The 20,942-nt window shown below is 33.6% G+C and overlaps 1 protein-coding gene and 1 long non-coding RNA gene across 14 annotated transcripts in view; one reads left to right on the top strand and one right to left on the bottom strand.

Annotated features, from left to right (window-relative positions):
* SNAP91 (synaptosome associated protein 91) overlaps window positions 1-20,942 on the bottom strand; it is a 137,159-nt gene that overhangs the window by 67,147 nt on the left and 49,070 nt on the right. For all 13 annotated transcript variants that reach the window (XM_045842901.1, XM_045842900.1, XM_045842912.1 and 10 more), the window contains exons 8-9: window positions 15,270-15,376; window positions 6,105-6,146 (exon numbers count right to left, since the gene is read on the bottom strand). In XM_045842901.1, the coding sequence (XP_045698857.1) occupies window positions 6,105-6,146; window positions 15,270-15,376 (149 nt within the window). The remainder of the gene's footprint in view (window positions 1-6,104; window positions 6,147-15,269; window positions 15,377-20,942) is intronic.
* On the top strand, window positions 16,402-17,771 carry LOC123821510. Its single transcript, XR_006786121.1, has 3 exons — window positions 16,402-16,543; window positions 16,635-16,726; window positions 17,445-17,771. It is a non-coding gene; the product is annotated as an uncharacterized LOC123821510 (long non-coding RNA).

The following is a 20,942-nucleotide window of genomic DNA, read 5'->3' on the forward strand; positions in this document are numbered from 1 at the left end:
AACTCCACTGCATAACAAAGAGTGTCACAGTGTGGTTTCAGTGTATTACATTGGGTAAACTTTTTAAAGATATTACTTATATGCAATAAACTCAATTTAATCCAATTTACCATAAGTTTCCATAAGACCACAGTGAAAAGAGAATAGGTATTTGTATCCAAGTCAAAAATATAAGTGCCCAAATACAGAAATCTGAAAATACAGTAAAATCTCACTTATCTGCATTTGACTGAAATATAAGGAAAAATTGCTACTATATTAAAAAAAAATGTAAGCTATGGTATTAAAAAAGTAAGTGATTTCCCCCCACAACTGTGGGGGAAAATACAACTTAAGTAGGTAACACCAATTAAGATTTTCTTATTATTGAGCTACTTAGTTTATATAATAAAATAACTTTAGCAAATATAATAATGTTATAGTAGACCATGTTTTTTGGCAGATGTAATATATTTTAACCTTTTTACTAAAAAGTAACTGTTTTTAAACATTGTAGGCAATATAAAGTGATGGCATTTTACTGTATATTAGAAAGAGAAATAATAGGTTCATACAAATATTCCACCCCATCTATTCCTCAAGCATCAAAAATTTAATTTCATCTTCCTTAGATAATTTTAACCCAAACCAGACTTTAACAGCAGCATAGGCATTCAAAGAATGGCATTTCATGAATGAAATATATAACTACATTTATAGATACTTTAAAATTTGATAATTATACTTAAATTAATATGAAATTAATTTTGAAGGACTTCATGCTAACTGTTGAAATAGCTCACATAACTCAAGGAAATTCATATCACTCTAATTTTATATTGTACCTATAATGACAAATGAAAATAAAATTTTATTTAAAATTTTTAATTTTGAAAGTTCAGGATATTTATTTGGTATTCATTTTAATTTTATAAATAGACTCATAAACTGTCTTAACAAGTATGTAATTATTATAAGTGTAAATTACTAAGTAAACGTAAATTGATAAATATACACTTCTAAGTGAACAAAATATTAATGTGATCACAGTGATGAAGGTAAGGTAGAAAGAAACAGTCCCATGTGTATTATCTAAAAAGTTACTGACTGCAGTGTAGAAAAATACAGACTATCAGGGGATATAACAAATTTAGAAAATTATAAAAATTAAAAGTTTAAAATATAACTCAGGTGAAAGTGGACTTAACAAATACCAATAAACTATGACTAGGAATTTGAGTATAAAAATGAATTTTTAAGAAATAAAAAAAATTTTGCTCTTTAGAAGAAATAGTCAACTATAAAGTTGTTAGTTTAATAAACAGAATGTTCATTGCAATGACAGGAAGAAAACAAATGGGTTCATAACTTTTAGGCAAATCCATAGCTGGTAACTTTAAAATTGTCATAATAATTATTACAATTTTTATAACAATGAAACCTAGGAGGTCTGGGCATATAACTTTAAATTCTGAATATTTCCATTTTTTTCATTGGGGTCACAGTAAGGAAAAAACTATCAACCCATAGAACCTGCCTCTAGTTAGAAGACTCAGGTCCTCTGAGTGTTAAATACAATGTAAAGATTCTGTGCTAACCCTGTTTTTTTTTTTTTAAACATGCTATTTACATCACAAAATAGAGAACAATATATGATACAAAAAAGAGGTACTATTTTCTCTGATATCATTTCTTCACTAAACAACAAAAAACAGAACCAGGAACATAGTTTGCAATTTCATTCTTTTTGCAAGGTTTCTTACTAATTTAAGGAAGAATAATTTTAAATAAATTAATAGTTACAACAGTCACAATTGAAATCTGATCAGAACACAGACTACAAAATCGACTGTTCTCTTTAAGGGGAGTTATTTTGCAATACATTGCATATAAAATTAAGTTTGGAGCATTTTACCTTAGAGCACAGGTGGCAAACACAAGGCCTGTGGGCTGAATTCGTCCATCCACCTTGTTTTTCTGCCTGGTGGCAGCGCCGAGCTCTTGCTTTACTGTTATGGAGTAGTTACATTTTATACAGTCCTAAAACTGTATTCGGCTCTTTGAAGGCAACTGAGAGGCTGATGTGATCCCTGGTGAAAGTGAGTTTGACACCCCTGCCCTAAGAGGTTTAAAATGCTTCATCATATATATTACTTACAAGAACTAATAAAATCTAATAAAAATAAATTCTTCAAATGTATTCAGAAGGAAAAAGACTGCTTTGATAGTAACATTTAGGAATGCAGAAACACCGACTGGCCTTCTTGTCCTTTGTACCTGGGGCGCTCAGCATATCCTGGCCTGTAGTAGGCAATAAACAAAAACTCACATTTCCAAGGAGCACAACTTTGAGAATGCCTCTGCCGTTGTAAAGGAATTTAAGATGAATAAAGTATAATCAGTAGTATCTTTAGTTGCTAATTTTAAAAAATGCCAAAGTCAATAGACCGATCAGATGGAATCACCAACCCAAGGGCCAGAGTCAGCCTGTGAAAGCTAACAGACAACAGCCACATGTCAGGGTTACCGCGTCAGCAGCAGGGCAGTCTTTAAAAGGAGACTTGTCTTTACCGGCAGTTTTCAGATCAACCAGAATTCCTGACATCAAAACCTAAGATGTTTTTTATAAATGGAAATATTTTAAATTTGGAATGGGCACACACACACCAAATAGGAAATATTATTTTGAAAATCCTTTTCTTCAAACAAATTCCTAAATAATTTTGAATCTAGTGTCAAAAAGGAAACATTCAGATATCTAAAATATCTAAAATTTAAATGGTTTAGATCCTAAAGCATCATTAAGGGGAGGGGTGTTGGAAGGCTGGGTGAAAAAGGTGAAGGGATTAAGCAAAAAACCCAAAAACCAAAAAATAAAAAAACCCCAAAACTCTCAGACACAGAAAACAGTATGGTGATTGACTGCCAGAGGGAAAAGGGGGTGGGGGGAGATGAAAGAGAGTAAAGAGGGAGATAAATGGTGACAGAGGAAGACCTGACTTTGGGTGGTGAACAGACAATATGATATACAGATGATGTATTATAGAGTAGTACACCTGAAACCTATATAATTTTGTAACCAATGGCACCTCAATAAATTCAATAAAAATCCAAATAGAAGAAAAGTAAACAAAAGACATTAAAATGTTTGATCATTAGATGTAAGAAGCCAACTGAAAGTGCTGAGAAGAAACAGCTCAGGCCTGATATCATATTAACTTCTTGCCCCAGACAGAAATTTTGAATGTGTTTAAAAAAAAAATTTAGCCCTGGCTGGTGTGGCTCAGTAGATTGAGTGCCAGCCTGTGAACCAAAAGGTCGTTGGTTCGATTCCCAGTCAGTGTACATGCCTGGGTTGCAGGCCAGATCCCCAGCTAGGACACATGAGGGTAAACACACATTGATATTTTTCTCCGTCTCTTTCTCCCTCCCTTCTCCCCTCTATAAATAAATAAATAAATAAATAAAATAAAAAGATCATTGATATGCATAAATCATTTAAATGTACTTATGATGACATTACATGCAAATTTAAAAAGGGCTACAGATGTCCACACTGGCATTTACTGTGCATTTTCTAACCTAAAAAATATCCATTAAATTCTTCTGTTCTATCTTGCTGCAAGAGGAATTCTAATCCTGTTCCAGTTACTAGCAGCAGACTACTCCTACTCCTGGTCAATAGGTAATCCTTCTGGTCTCCATCTCCTCTTTGACCCTTCTACACATTTGTTGTTGTTGTTTATTGTAACAGCTAGATTTAGTGCTGTGATGGCCACGGAGAAATCTAGCAGACAACAGAACCTAATCTCAAAGGTGTTAAACTGAGTCCACAAAAAGCACTTCTGACCCAACTCTAGATTAATTCTGGTCTAATACTGTTTGAAGGATTAACCAGAGAGCAGCTTGGACTTGACTACACTGTCAGAGTGGGCAAAATTCCCCAGTTCAATTAGAAGTCTTCATTAGACCCGTGGAAGGAGCTCTAAATAAGAATTAGGGAGTGTGGTAGGCTCCATTACTCATAATCCCAACAGAAACACAATTAGGAAACTTATTAAGAAATTTCAGAAGCACAAAATACTCTTGCATTGAGATGTAAATGTATATTGAAGAAATGAACTACCAAATTTTTTCATGAGGAGTTAATTTTAAAATAAATATTAATAATGAAGTTTATGTGGCCCTTAAGGTCATAACAAAAGTAGGGGACAGCAGATACCAGATTCTAATGAATCTCTATCACTGAATAGCTTTCTACTAGACCCAGGGCAATATTTTTACTTTAAGGATTTTATTCCCTAAAAATTGAACCTGTGTGAATCTTTCTTTTAGTGATATACTATAATTTTCTAATTTTAAAAACAAAAACACATTGAGTATTCCTTTAAACCTTTTCTTGTCTTCCTTAGTCTTTGCCCAAACTGAGACAAATGAAGATCTATTTTCTTATTAACTGAGAACCTCTCTAACAATGTATCTAGTTTTTATTTTGTCCTCTAGTGAGCTGTCTATAGAGTGGAATATGATTTACCATTTCTGAAAGCTATTCATTGAGCTAAGTATTTTAATATCCAACTTTTAAGGTTAACAGGCATTATTTATTTGGGTTATTTTATAAAACTATGATGTAAATGTTTATTTTAATTAAAAATAAAAGCACACTGATTTTCTTTGCTTTTATTGGTGTTATCAAATTTATAGATCCATATCCAATAGATTCATAATAGTACTTTATGAATATTTAATTTATAGCCACATTCAAAATGATATCAATATCTTGATCAGAGATACTCATTGTACCTGATCATCTTATTGTAGCAAAACTATTTATACTAATATTTGTCTACTAGAATGAGGTACTGCCCAACTTTTATACTGAAAAATATAATGCCATTATGTTGTGAGTTGTTCTATGAATTTTATCTATAAGGAATTCTTAGGCCTTGGCCAGCATGGCTCAACTGGTTGAGCACTGCTCCACAAAGGTCTTCAGTTTGATTCCAGCTCAGGGCACAGGCCTGGGTTTTGGGCCAAGTCCCCAGCAGGGATGTGGGGTGCATGTGAGAGGCAACCGATCAATGTTTCTCTTATACATCAATGTTTCTCTCCTTTCTTTCTCCCTCCCTTCCCCTCTCTCTAAAAATAAATAAATAAAATCTTTAAAAAAAATTCTTGCTATTTCACTGGTATTTTAATTATACATATACAAAGACTATTATTTTGAGTTTCTCAATTTTTAATAAAAACTTAAAGTTAATATTATTTTAAAATGGCAACATTTAAAGGAAAGTAAATTATTAAATTTATTTTAATATAATTAAAAAGTGGGTAATCTTTCATTATGACAATTTTCTTTGAGTACAATGTCTTTTTTAATTACAAAGACAGAAAACTTATATATTCATTACTGGTATGTAGGACAGCTTTATATTCTCTCCTATCCCCTGACTGTCTCTAGCTGAAGGACATGTGTGGGATAGGAATTTACTATAACAGAGTGACAAGCTGATTAAATAGAAATAGTTCCTGCCAAGTATAATAAAGAAGTCCACTATTGTTTTTGCTTACTATATGGTCCCAGAAAAATCACTCATTTCCCACTACTACCTTTTAAAAAATATTACTTTATATATGAAAATTCCTCAACTTCATAAGGGAGACAAAAGTCAATGTAGTGGAACTATATCAGAATTCGCCCCATTCACACCCCTCCTATGTACTTGGAATATGTTGAAATCTAGAAGAACAATCAGGAAGAACAATTCAAATGTTTTGATTATCATGACTACGAATATCTTTTCATAGATGAAACACTTCTTTTAACATTATTCAAGGCTTCCTTTTGATTTAAGCTCAAGAATGAAAAGATGAGTTCAATAATTAAATTCAGTTGCCTTGAAAGAAGAAACTACGTTCAAAAGGGCAGGAAAATCTTTGTATTACCTTTAGAAATATATTCAATAGCTAGAAGAAATAAGTTAGAATAATTTCCAAGAAAAGTGGTTGGCCTAAATTTAAAATGCATTAAGTACTTAGAAGACGATGATCTAGGTAAGACCTTTTATGAAAAACTATGGAATAATTTCATGTACATTAAATCTTCCACTCAGAGAATCACTCACCTGTGTGAGGTCAGGAATATCCCCTTTATCAATGCCAACTTGCTGTGGATTAAAAAAAATAAAAAGTAACTTAGTAACAATTAAAAAATTAATTTCTCTAAATTTAATTGAAGGTCACCACATAATTAGTTAAAACAATATATAAAACATGGTTTAGAATTATTATATATATTAATCTTACTTTTTTTGTTATAAAATATGGAAAAAATGAGTTAGAAAGATTTAGTACAAAAGAACCTATGAGTTACATATGTGACAATTAAGTCAACAAAATAAATTTAAATAAAATATTTTTAAATGTTTACTGTTTACCCAATTATAGTTATTGCCATTTCCCCCCTTTGCCCACCTCCACCCAGCCCCACCCTGCTTCCTTCAGACCACACTGTTGTCTGGGTCTGTTTTAAGGATATGCTCTTTGTGTAGTTTTCCACTCCATATAATCTAGCAATGATTTTGTTAATATAGTTAGATGTAACAAATGTAACAAATTATGTCAGAACCCCCAAAAGATCTTAAGATATTAATGTATAAAATTTAAGGTTTCCTCGTGGTTAATAGCAGGTATAAAACTAAAAAAAAGTTGCTCAGACTAAATTTATAGTTAATTATACCTAGTAAGTCCTCTGTACAGAGAATGTTCTTTCATTTTTTAAAAATATTTTTAGTTAAAATTTTTTTAATTTAATTAATCTCCCCCCCCCAAAAAAAACAGTTCACCCATTTCTCCCGCCCCACTACCCATCTGTTTCAAACACCAATCTGTTCACTGTAACCATGAGCTTGGATTTTTCTTCTTCTACTTTTTAGATTCCATATATGAGAAGTCATATGGTATTTGCTTCCTCTGACCTATTTCTCTTTGCATAATGCCCAAAGGTCCATCCATGTTCTCACAAATGGCAAGATTTCATTCATTTTTATGTCTGAATAAATAGCTCACTGAACACGTGTATATTATGTATGTATGTTTGTACAACATTTTCTTTATTCATCCATGGATGGACAATTAGGTTGTTCCCATATCTTGGGAACATACTTGGGTTCCCATATCTTGGGTTCCCATACTATAATGGTGAAATGAACATGGAGTACATATATGTTATTATTAGTGTTTTCATTTACTTTGGATAAATACCCAGAAGTGGAATTTCTGGATCATCCAGTAGTTCTATTTTTAATTTTTTTGAAGAACCTCCATACTTTTTTCCCATTGTGGTTGCACCAATTTACATTCCCAGTAACAGCACACAAAGGTTCCCTTTTCTCCCAATCTTTGCCAATACTTGTTATTTCTTGTCTTTTTGAAAATAGCCATTCTAACATATGTGAGGTGATATCTCACTGTGGTTTTGATTTGCATTTCCTAATGATTAATGATATTTAGCATCTGTTTATGTACCTTTTAGTCATCAGTATGTCTTTTTTTTGAAAAATGTCTATTCAGATCTTCTGCCTATTTTTAATCAAACTGTTTGCTTTTTTGCTATTGAGCTGTATGAGTTCTTTATATGTTTAGATATTAACCTCTTATCAGACACATGATTTGCAATTATTTTCCCCCATTGGGTAGGCTGCACTTTTGTTTTGGTAATGGTTCCCTTTGCTCTGAAGAAGCTTATTAGTTTGATGTAGTCCCATTTGTTTATTTCTGCATTTGTTGCTTTTTCTTTTGGGGTCAGATTAAAGAAATCATCAACAAGACCTGTCAGAAAGATTACTACTTATGTTTTCTTTTAAATGTTTTTATGGCTTCAGGTTTTATGTTCAAGCCTTTAATACATTTGGGTTGATTTTTGTGCCCAGTTTTATCCTTTTGTACATGGCTGTCGAATTTTCCTAACATCATTTATTAGAAACACTGTCATTTCCACATTGAGTATTCTTGGCTTCTTTGTCATAAATTAATTGACCATATACATGTGGGTTTATTTCTGTGCTTTCTATTCTGTTTTACTGATTTACATGTCTGTTTTTATACCAATACCATACTGTCTTAATTACTATAGTTTTATATTATTGTTTGAAATCAGGGAATGTGATGCTCCAGTTTTTTTGTTTTTATCTCAAGATTACTGTGGCTATTTGGGGTTTTTTTTTTTTGGCTCCATATAAATTTTAGGATTGTTCTTTCTATTTCTGTGAAAATATCACTCAAATTTTGTTAGGGATTATGAATCTGTGTATTGCTTTGAGTAGTATGAACATTTTAACAACATTAATTCTTCCAATCCAAGAACGTGGAACATCTTTTAATTTATTTGTGTTTTCTTCAATTTCTTTCATTAATATCTTATAGTTTTCAATACACAGGTCTTTCAACTCCTTGGTTAAATTTATTCCTAGGGATTTTATTCTTTTTGATGCAAATGTAAATAAGATTGTTTTCTTAATTTCTCTTCCAAATAGTTCATTGTTAGTGTTAAAGAAATGCAACAGATTTTTTGTGTATTCTGCAAATTATTGAATGTGTTTATTAGTTTTAACAATTTCTGGTGAGTCTTTAGCATTTTCTCTATATAATAGTATGTCATCTGAAAATATTGACAGTTTTGCTTCTTCCTTTCCAACTTGGATGACTTTTATTTCTTTTTATTGCATAATTGCTCTATCCAATATTATGTTAAATAGAAGTGGAGAAAGGGGTCATCCTTATCTTGCTCCTGATCTTATAGAAAAAGCTTTCAGTTTTCACCATTGAGTATGATGTTAGCTGTGGGCTTCTCATGTATGGCCTTCATTACAGCTGAGGTACATTCCCTCCATACCTGCTTTATTGAGATATATATATATATATTTTTTAACAAAAGTGGATGTTCAATTTTATCTAATGCTTTTTCTGCATTTATTGAGATGATCATATGATTTTTATTCTTCCTTTTGTTAATGTGGTGTATCCCATTGACTGATTTGCAGTTGAATCATCCTTGCATCCATAAGAATAAATCTCACTTGATCATAGTATATGTCCTTTTATGTATTACTGAATTAAGTTTACTAACATTATGCTAAGGATTTCTACATCTATGATCATCAGGGATACTGGCCTGTAATTTTTTGTTTTTGTGGCATCCTTATCTGGTTTTGGTATCAGGGTAATGCTGGCATTATATAATGTGTTTGGAAAAATTCTTCCCTGTTCTATGTTTTGGAAGAGTTTGAGAAGTATTAGTATTGATTTTTCTTTGAATATTCATTAGTATTCACCATAAAGCCATATGGTCTTGAACTTTTGTTTGTTGGGAAGTTTTTGATCACTTATTCAATCTCCTTGCCAGTATTAAGTCTGTTCAGATTTTCTATTTCAAATCATAATTCAGTCTTTGTAGGCAATATGTGTCTAGGAATTTATCTTTCTTCTAGGTTGTCCTAGTTGTTGGCATATAATTCTTCATAATAGTCTCTTAGGGTCCTTTGTATTTCTGTGGTGTCAATTATAACATCTTTCATTTCTGTTTATTTGAGTCCTCTCTCTTTTTTCCTTGGTGAGTCTAGCTACAGTTTTGTCAATTTTGTTTATATTTTTAAAGACTGAGCTCTTAGTTTCACTGATCTTCTCTATTGCCTTTTAAGTCTCTACTTCATTTATTTCTGTTCTAATCTTTGCTATTTCCTTCTAACATTGGGCTTTGTTTTTCTTCTTATAGTTCCTTGAGGTAGAAAGTTAGGTTGTTTGAGACTTTTCTTGTTTCTTGACATAGGCATTTATCACTATGTACTGCTTTTCCTGCATCCCATAAATATGTTACATTTCCATTTTTGTTTGCCTCAACATACATTTTTTTATTTCTTTTTTGATTTCTTCTTTGACCCATTGGCTGTTGGTAACATGTTGTTTAATCTCCCCATATTTGTGAATTTTCCAGTCTTCTTCATGTGATTTATTTCCATTTTCATACCATTGTGGACAGAAAATATGTTTGATATGATTCCAATCCTATTAAATTTATTAAGACTCATTTTATGGCCTAACATACGCTTTATCTTGGAAAATGTTCCATGTGTAGTTGAGAAGAATGTGTATTCTGTTGCTTTTGGATAAAATGTTTGTAACAATTTAAAATAGATTGGACTGTTATAGATATAAGTTGCAATATGTAAGCCTCATGGTAACCACAAAGCAAAAACCTACAATAAATACATAAAAGATAAAGCAATCCAAGCATACCACTAAAAGGTCATCAAAGCACACAGGAATAAAACCAGAGAAGAAGAAAAGAACAGAGAAGAATTACAAAAACAGCTGGAAAACATTTAACAAATGACAATAAGCTTATACCTATCAACAATTACTTTATATGTAAATGGGATAATTTAGCCAATCAAAGACACAGAGTAAGTGAATGAATAAAAAAACAAGATCCATCTATATGTTGACTATGAGAGATAGACTTTAGATAGAAGGACGCAGGTTCAAAGTGAAGGGATGCTAAAAGACATTCCATGCAAATGGAACCAAAAGAAAGTAGGAATAGCTATACTTATATTAGACAAAATAAACTTTAAAGCAAAGACTATAATGAGATAAAAAATGTGTTAATAAAGAAACATCAGCCTTAAAGGACATGTTAGATCAGATGAACTTAACAGATATTTATAGACATTCTACCCAAAAGCAACAGAATGCATGTTTAGCTTTCATAACTTGCTCAGGATGTATTTTCACAACTTTCACTGAGGGAACCACTTTGTTAGTTTTCTTTTTAATGTATCCTTCCACAGTTCTTTATGTATATGCAAAGGAATGGGAACTAGATAAATATTTATATCCCCATCATTATACACTAATTCTGCATTATATACACTGAGATTCTATTTTTAATTTAATAATTTATCTTGGCTCTACATACATATTAATACAGTTTCCTCATATTTTTAAACAGCTACCTTGTCCTGTAACAAGTCACCTGCTAAAAGACATTTTAGCTGATTCTAATCTTTTGCCATTGCAAGCGATGCTGCACACAATATTTTGCACCTGTGTGGACTCATCTGTAGAATACATTTGTAGAGTGAAATTACTAGGTAGAAGCATACAGGAATTTTTAACATTAGTAGGCTGGGAAAGGATGTGGTGGGAAAAGGAGCAGAAAGAAAGAGCACATGAGTGTGCAAATATAGAAATATATTAATAAACATAAATCAGTGAAGAGAGTATATAGCTATTCACCTGTACTACTTTATCAACTCTTTTGTAGATTTGAAAATTATTCAAAATAAAAAGTTGGCAAAATGAAAATTATAACTCAATCATCTCAATTTATATAAATGATAGAATTTAATTAATTACAAATGATATAATTAATTATCTCAATTTATATAAATGATAGAATTAAGCCTCAAAGAAACAAACTGGCTTAAACTGAAGTCTCTCTCTTTGAGAAATGAAGAGCTCTGATTATGTTAGTGGAAATGTAGAAGAAAATATGTGAAGCATAAATGTTGGGTTCCTATAAAGACAACAAGGCAAACAGGAGATTGGAAAATCCACTTGTGGGTCAAGTGCTGAGCTAATTTCTTTCCTCTGCCTTCTGTGTCTAGATTAGCCTGGGCACTAATGATATTTTAGGATGATGATTCTTTGTTTGGAGCTGTCTTGTGCACTGTAGGACATCAGCAGTATCACTGGTCTCCAACCTCTGGATGCCAGTAGTCCTCCCCCTTTTCCTCTGTCTATCCATTGATGTAAGTAGAGTATTAAAGACCCCTACTATTATTTTATTGCTCTCTATTTGGTTGTGACAACCAAAAGTGTCTGCATTGTCCCTGGGAACCGGGAGAAAATTGCCCACTGTGGAGCACCATTGGTATACATAGCACTGGCCCTTATCCCTCCAAATCAGTTAATGCCAGAGATTCCTCCCCCCAAATGCAGATTTTTAAGTAGACTCTGGCTTTAGGGAAGCTACTGATGCTTCCTTAAACTCACTTATGTTGTTATAAATTATGGAAATTATAAACTAAGACTACTTCATTCCATTTATTTCCATATTTTAAAACCTCTTTAGATAAGCCACTAAAATCTTATTATGGAAAACAAAGGGGCTAAGAATAAATACCAATATGAATGAAGTCGATGTTTTTAAACTTAAAGTATTATGGATCCCTAATATTAGAATCACTTTGCTAAAAGGTGATGTTTCTGCTAAATGGATAATTCTGTTAAAGATACAATTTAGAAATTCTTCCTTGACATTGCTATTTTTACTGTCCTGACCTTGGAAGCTTGAGGTGAAGTGTGATTGTACTACAGAAGTCTCACACTTTCTGTCTGAAAATATTCTGGAAGACATAATTCCTATGACTTGGCATTTACCTTGGAATAGCAAACTCAGAATAACTTGGTTCTAAAAAAAAGGAAGTGTGTTTAGCAGAAACTCCTATTACATGTAACCAGCCATTTTACAAAGTTTCAGTTGTCTGTCTGAGGAATCTTCAGGACAGTTAGCCTTCTGTATCCACAGGTGCCACATCCACGGATTCAATTAATCATAGATCAAAAATATTTGAAAAAAAATGCTATGTTGCTGATGTGTACTATGTAGTTAGGCCTACAATTGTGGTATTTGTACCGAGCATATACACACTCTCTTTTCTTGTCATTATTCCCTAAATAATACGACCACTATTTCCATAGAATTTACAGTGTATTAGATATAAGTAGTCTCGAGATGATTTAAAATATATAAAAGGATGTATATAGTTTATAAGCAAACACAATGGTATTTTATATTAGGGGACTTGAGCATCTGTGGAGTTTGGTACCTGCAGAGGGTTCTGGGATCAGTCCCCTGGAGATACCCAGGGATGACTGTATAAAAATGTAAAAACATGGTTTAAGTTTTCTGCACTTTAAGTAATTCTCTGGGAAATCTGAACATTCCCATAACAGTTATTCTACTATTCTACATTTCTTTTAACATGACAAACAACTGCCCAGGTGGTGTGTTTCAGTTCATTGGGTATTGTCTTCAATATGAAAAGATTGTCAATTTGATTCCCGGTCAGGGCACATGTCTGGGGTGCAGGTTCAGTCCTTGGTTGGGGTGCATACTGAAGGCAACCAATCAGTGTTTCTCTCCCTCTCTTTCTCCCTCCCTTTCCCGCTCTCTAAAAACTAAAAATAACATTTTTAAAAAGCCTAAAATAATAAATGAAATTAGAAATTACATTTAAAAATATGAAGAACAACTTATTGGTAACATTTGCCGAATACTCAGTGTGGTGGTATTTTGTAAATGACATTCTGGAAGTCTTCCATACACTCTTTAGGCAAATGGTACTAACCACAGGATAGCTATTGAGTATGAGTCCACAGATATATACACCACATTGGAAGAGAAAGCTTTGTACACTTGTCAAATACTTTTGCATTAACCAATCATAAGCACACCATTACAGACTGATATTTAAACAATTAGTGTTGAAATTATGCACAGTAGAATTTAAGTGTGAAAGAAAACACAAATGGTTGTGGTTATCCATTGTGGTGTAATATTCATTCTACTAAAATAATTTTATAAATTAGTATCTAGTCTATAAAACATTAATCATGCTTAAATAAAAGTAAAATATTTATTATTCAGTTATTTAAAGACAGGCTGTCAAAGTGATGTCTGATTTCTGTAACTGTCATTCACAACAGCCTGAATTGGGCCTCACATCAGTAGACACAAAGTAAGGTTGTACATATAAGATTAGAAGGTATCGATAAATGAGCACCCCTTTGCTTATGGAGACCTTGAGTTGAGCCTTAGTAAGCTGACTAGATCCATGTATGCTCCAGACTGTCATATGTCCCACACCCGGGAAAGCTGGGAAGCATGTGCACCAGGGATCAACAGAACAATGAAACAGTTTGCTCTGGGTACTTAGGCACAATTGTATGTCCACAGAAAGAAACTAAGCAAGTTTACTAGATTATATTGATAATAAGTATGGTTCCACCATAGGAAAAATTCTGTGAAATTCAAAACACAAAACCTGTGCAGCAGCAAAAGCTCCAAGCAATCCTATCCTTTCTTAAAGACCCCCAACATCAATAAACCCATGAGGAAATACACATGAACATGCTTTAACATATACATGTATTTTACAAACGTTTTTGTAAATATATAGATATTTATTTATATATGTTTTAAACATGTAATGTATAAAGTTAATCTTTACCTTTTGTTTCCCATGTTACATAAAATATTTTTATGGTAATTATAAGCTATAAGGATCAAAGTGGAGAAATAGAATTTTACAACACTATTTTGGTCTCAGAATTTGAATTTGACAATTATTACTCCTGTAAATAAATGAGATTTGCAGTATAACACATGGACTAGAGTGCTTTTGAATTCATGTATATAAAATGCTTCTTGTGCTATATTCTCAAAATTGCAAAAATTACAAAAACATGATCTGAATATCCTGTGTTCATGGCATTGCATGCTTGGCTGCTGAGCTTCAGAAACCCCTGCACACAGCATTCTGGTTGGTCCTAGCAAGTAGTTAGCTGACATGCAAAATCAAAACCCATTTTGCTCAAAAGGACTATGATAACAATGTCATAATTTTCACTATCAGTGTGAATCAATACTTGGATTTTATCGGAGAAAACACCAACTTACAGATAACCTCAGGAACATCAACTATACAATTACAAAGTTTTTTGACTAAGTATAAAAATAAGTCCTTAAGAAACAATTTGTAAACTTTATAAAATTAATTATACTGTTTAAATTTTTTCATTGTGTTCAAATCACTGACAAGGTATGAAAAGTTTAGATTCTATGAATTATCATATACACTCTAAGAACAATGGATGGGCCTTTCTGAGGATTTTGTTCTGGGATTTAATAAAAAGGAAGCACTTGTTTACAATCAAAGATAACCATACGTGAAGTGGAAGAACAGACCACCTTGCAAAGCACATAATAAGCTCATTTCTGTGAAAGCTTTATTTGAACATGGAATAATCATCCTCTGGGGATAGAAGAGTGCAGAGTACAGCTCTGAGTGCAAAGACAGGTGAGATGACTTCTAAGGTCTCTTCCAACCTGAATGCTCTGCAGCTCTGTGGCAGAGTGTCGGGCTAGATTATGAATTTTCTTTTACTCCAGATACGTGAGCTAATGTTTTAAAATTATATTCCCAACAAAGCTTAATATTACATACCTCTGCAACTTTGAGAAATTCAGATACTCGCGTCATTCTAGTTAAAAATCGTTTGTAAATTTCTAGAGCATCTTTACATTGTCCTTTCTTCATTTCAAAAAACTTTTCTAGAAAAGATAGACAAGCATTTTAAAAAGAGTATTATATTCAACTTTACTCTAAGCACATATTAATATCACTATTTAAAACTGAGTTTAATGGCCCTGGCCAGGTAGCTCAGCTGGTTACAGCGTCATCCTGATATGCCAAGGTTTCAGGTTCGATCCCTGGTCACAGCACATACAAGAATCAAGCAATGAATGCATAAATGAATAAATAAGTGGAATAACAAATCAATGTTTCTCTCTCTCTTCCTCTCTCCCCCTTCTAAAATAAAAAATAAATTGAAATTAATGTTTGACTCAAAATGCTTAGCACTAAAATCTGTAGGAGGTATTAATGCACCTGAACAAGGAGACCTGAGTACTTTAAAAAAGTGTATGTCTCACATGAAACAATGTAAGTAATGAAAGTACAGTTAAAGTAGAAGAACATATGAATTATTGCAACAGGTTAGATTCATGATCCATATATCGCAGTATCCCAGTTTTCTATTTTGGAAAACAGCATCAAATTCTTTGTGATTACAATCTCAAAAGTTATGACTGCATTGAACAGCATCTTTATTTTCTTACTAGCTCATTATAAACCAATAATTTATATATCATAAAGCAATCTATAAAATTCCCTGAATTAAAGAATTCTCTAAAATTTCTACACTCTATATAAATTGAAACTGGCTATAAATTCATTCTTTCAAACAATATAATGTATTTTTTAGTTATAAGAGTGAAGTTTTGAGAAAAACACTTGGTTTACCAAATTCTTCATGACTTTCTAGTCTATAATTGTACCCTCTTTCTCAACCTGTAGCTTTCTAGACAGAAAAACAGAGGATTTTGCTGTTCTCTCTTGTACTCCCAAGACTAGACTTCACAGTCATTAAGGCACTATAGCTTCATTACAACTGCAGCATGAGAGTGTATTTTTCTCCACACTGTTTTGAAGAAAACCAGCACTTTATCAGTGTTTTTGCCAGCTAGTCATTCATTAGTTCATTCAATCAATAATTCCTGACACTGCAGATGGAAACGTGGCAGGCTACCGTCTAGAACAGCTCCCAGCAACGCTGGAGTGTAACCGATGGCTGAGTATCATCATTATTTTATTCTGCACATGGTTAAACACATCTATTTTATATTCTCTCAAAAGTATTTTTCATTTTCTCAAGATGGGTTAGTAATATATAATTATACGAAGAACTAATTATTAAGGGTAGCTACTCATTTCCTTTTGTTGACAGTCTTTCTGTAATTTTACTTTTAGCATGGACCACCCCTGCAGGGGATTCAAGGGAAGCAGAAGGATCAAGAAAATAAACACATACTGTTTTCTACTTGTTGAGATTTGAGAAGGAGGTGAGTTTCTTTTTAAATGGCCAAAGCTAAAGATATTTTCTTTATCCACACTATCCTCTTTTTAAATGCTATAGATAAAATTATGTGCTATGTGGAAACAAATCTTTTTTAGTTTAAAATAAGGACTTATTTTGGTAAAACATGCTTTTCTTTTTTCCTTGTTAAACAATCGTCACATAAGCAATTTCTTTCAAATGTGTAAATTACTTTTCTTTATTACAATCTGTTTATTTCTTTGCATCAGGTCTTCAGCAATAACACAGAAAGAGAAATCAAACTGAATAATCACAATTTCCTTTTAAAACCAGTGCATCAATATTTTAAGAAAATTTTCTCTCTCCCCTTTGGATGCTTTTTAAATCATATTTATCATGGTAGTTTAGGATTCAGCAACAAAAGAGATTCATTTATTGTGGCTTTAGGTCATAATCTCATAACCATTTCTCTAACAGTGAAAATGACACCAAAAGGCAACATGTACTGATACTTGCAAAGTTATGAGGTTTCTTTGTCCACCTGGAGACCAAGCAGGTCCCAGAGAAATTAACACTTTTAGCAGAGGGTGTGTATCATCCAAAAATGAGCCTCTGCCTTTCTTTCATACTAAAGATAACATATGCTGATTTTTAGTATTTGAAATGATCAAATTTGACATTTGTAACATGAATCTTTGTAAAGTATTGATAAATTCCCATCATGTCTGCCTTAACTTTCACAGAATAACTCTCCTAGGAAAAAGGAGCCACAGGAAAAGGAATCTCATCCCTGAAAGGGAAACAAAGACTTTGCACGTGGGCTACTACTAATGACCATCAGTCAGTAAGGGAAGCATCTTCCAACTTGAACATCAGAGTTTCAATATGGGGACAAAATGTCTGTGAAGGTTTGTGCCCCCAATATTAGATATAGAGAATTGATTATGAAGACCTTGATTAAAACTAACTGATACTATATTTATAAAATTAATGCCTAGTATTATCTAGTAAACAAAAAAAATATCCGTCTCAAAATACTTAGGATATTAAAAGTGTGCCTATATTCTAGAGTTACTTTTACAAGAGCAATTTGTCAATGCTGAATGAAGGCCACTCAAACCACAGTGTGGTCAGGCAAGAATACACACCTCCACCACTTAAAAATAGTTCAGTCTTCTTTTTATTTTTCCATTACCATTTAGTCCCCTTCTTTAAAATGAAAAGGTGTAACTCTTCTCCTTTTCTTCTTCTAATATTAGCCAATAGACTATCTTTTTCAAATTAAATGAAAAAAAATGTACTGAATGGTTATTTTAATATAAAGAAAAAAAGCACTCTTTCTATAATCTATCTGTAAATGCAACATAAAGAGAAAGTAGAACAGCATTTAAGTAGCTGTTCAAGACAACAATAGAGGAGGATCACGTGGCTTAACATGTTTAATTGTTAGGTGAATTATAAAGCAATATAGCCAATGTTCTTGAAGCAGAAGTGGGAATGAAACGGGTACACTGTGAGGGAGTATGAAAATGAATCAGCTGGGCATAGATCTCAGTAAGGTGAGCACCTCAAAGATAACTGAGGTTTTAGATTTGAAATACTAATTATATATAAACCAGAAACAAGAAGATTAGGAAGGGTAAATTTGAGAGCTCGGTTTTAGACACTGATGAGTTTTAGGTAAGAACACAATATCTAAATTTAATGTCTACAAAAAGACGTGCAAAACTAAAGCTCAGAATAAAGGTAAGGACTGACATAATAGATTTCTAACACATCATAATGGAGATAATAGGTTCTCCAATAAAGAACACGCAGAGACAACAGAATGGGACATGGCTAGAAAGGAACTTTAGCACAAGCTCACATTTATGAGTGCTAAGGTAGAGTAGGATCAACCAGCAAAAGAGAGTGGGAAAATCTATCTTCTTTGGCTTACTGATAAGCTCTCCCACCTGAAATAAAGGTAATATGGTTTTGAACTGCATATTATGGGCAGGAATCTTTCCCCACTAAAGGCAACATGTCCAAAAGCCCTGTGTTCAATGTTGGGCCGGTCTCACCCAACTTCCATTCTATTGTTTTCTAGATTCACAAGAAGCCAGGATTCTGGATGTAAATTTAGTTCTGCAAATGAGATCTGTGGGAGGTCTAGAAGGTGAAACTGAGGTAGAGCCATGTTTCCTGTGTCTTTTCCTCTGTTTCTCACATGTGATAAAATCCCAGAAGTCTGAGTTTACCTTTCAGCAGCACTGCACTGTCTACTATCCACCTTAGTGGGTTGAGGAGCCATTGTTATGGTCGCAGCCACTTGATAAGACACCCTACTCCCTAGGTTATAGCCACAGGGGTCTGTTCTCCAGTTTCCTAGGATTGCTAGGCAGTTGAGGTGGTAGCCACAGCTACTTGCTTTCAGCATGACTTTTAGTGGTGGCCTCAGTAATAGCTTCCTAGTATGTACAGTAGTCATCTCAGGAGGCCAAGCTTAGAACCAGTTCCTGCAGGCTTCCAATAATTACATAAGTGCCAAATTTCATGTATTAAATCCTCTTTTGTTTACCATGTGCAGGATGCTTTCTGTTTCTTGAATAGACACAGTATGTAGTACCTGAAGTGGATATAAGAATCAGACCCTCGAAAATGTTGTAGATGGCAATCTGGGATTAGATATGCAACCTAATTGGATTCGATGTCAGTGATGGCCACCTGCAACTATTGGGACATTGAATTCTCATAGTCTGTGCTGTGTAGCACAAAATAATTACTTAAATGATCACCTACGGTTTTCTGAAACAAGCAGCCAAAATTAAGCTTATCAGACCAAACAGCTGCTGGGATTGAGCATCATGATGGAAACAAGGCAAACAGAACCGTGGGGTAAGTGGCTACTCCTAACTCCCCTGAAAATCTTAAAAAGGAAAATGACAACACAGGCTTTTAAATTATTGGCTCTGGGTTCCCTTCAGACAGTAGTACTTCCAGCTGGCCTAAAATAATCTTATCTGTTGCAGACACAGGGATGGCATAGTCAGAGAAGAGCCTAATCTTGTGAGCTGCTGAATTATAACATATGTGGTTAAATTTCTAGTCTCACCATGGTATCTTCTGTGAAAGTTAGGGCATCTATTATGGAAGAAAATTGAAAAAAACTCATTTGGTTAACCCAGATTTAAATCAAAATGAGCGATCTTTGCTGGAAAAAGCTTTTCCCTCTTACTCTGAAGAAGCTGGTCCTGCCTGGCTTGGTGATCCTGTAATCGACCCAGTTTTCATCAGGGAATGAAAATCTCCTCGTCCCCTATCCCTCTACCTCTTACCCCTACCCTTCCTTTGCCAACTGCCTCACTTCCTAGAATGAGTTTAGAGTCCAGCAATTCCAGCATACCAGAGAAGGGCAGCACAAAGTCTGACCTGGGGGAAACACACGTGCTAGAAGAAATGCAAGATTCTGGAAATTTATTTGGCAGTAGGAATGCCAGACAAATGCAGACACTCAATTACATTTAAATTGTAAATAACAAAGAATGTTTAGCATAAGCATGTCCCAAATATTGCATTGTATTTATTAATATAGAGTCATATGTATTGATCTGGATACAAATTTAATTGGGCTTTTTGTATTTTTTCCACCTGAATGTCAATCCTAAGTGATAAAAATCTAGAGAGTTGGAATGAGCAGGAAAGAAGGAATATTACATTAGACTTTACAATGTAATTGGTAACATCGATTTGGGCGAGCATACCAAAAGCATGGACTGAAGTGCCAGCCTGAGCATCTGGGAGTGGCTCTAACACAGTGGTTCTCAAACTGATGTCCCCAGACCAGCAGAAACAGCGTTCCCGCTCCACATCTACTAGAAATGCAAATTCTCAGGCTCTTCCCCAAAACTGCTGAATTAGAACCTCCAAGTTGGTTCTAGCAACCTGTATTTCAGTAAGTCCCCCAGGTATTCTTGAGGAAGGTCCTGGAACCACAACCACAAGGTACTTTTCTTCGTGTCTTCTGCAAAGGGACTGTTATCAGAGTGACTACGTACAGGGGAAAAGACTTTTCAGGGAAACAGACTCTAGGCTGATGCTACTTCCTGGGGACTCAAAATGTCACTATATCTTCTGCCAATCTGAGTAGAGGCCCTGTGGGGATTAGGTGATAAAAAAAAACTATATCCAGTGGATACATGAAACTATCTGTGGCTATTTCCCCAATTTCCTGAATATATAGTTAGGATAGAAACACTTTA

Source organism: Phyllostomus hastatus, unplaced genomic scaffold, assembly GCF_019186645.2.
Source record: "Phyllostomus hastatus isolate PE091 unplaced genomic scaffold, TTU_PhHast_1.1 phas_contig_40, whole genome shotgun sequence".
Classification (NCBI taxonomy): Eukaryota; Metazoa; Chordata; class Mammalia; order Chiroptera; family Phyllostomidae; genus Phyllostomus; species Phyllostomus hastatus.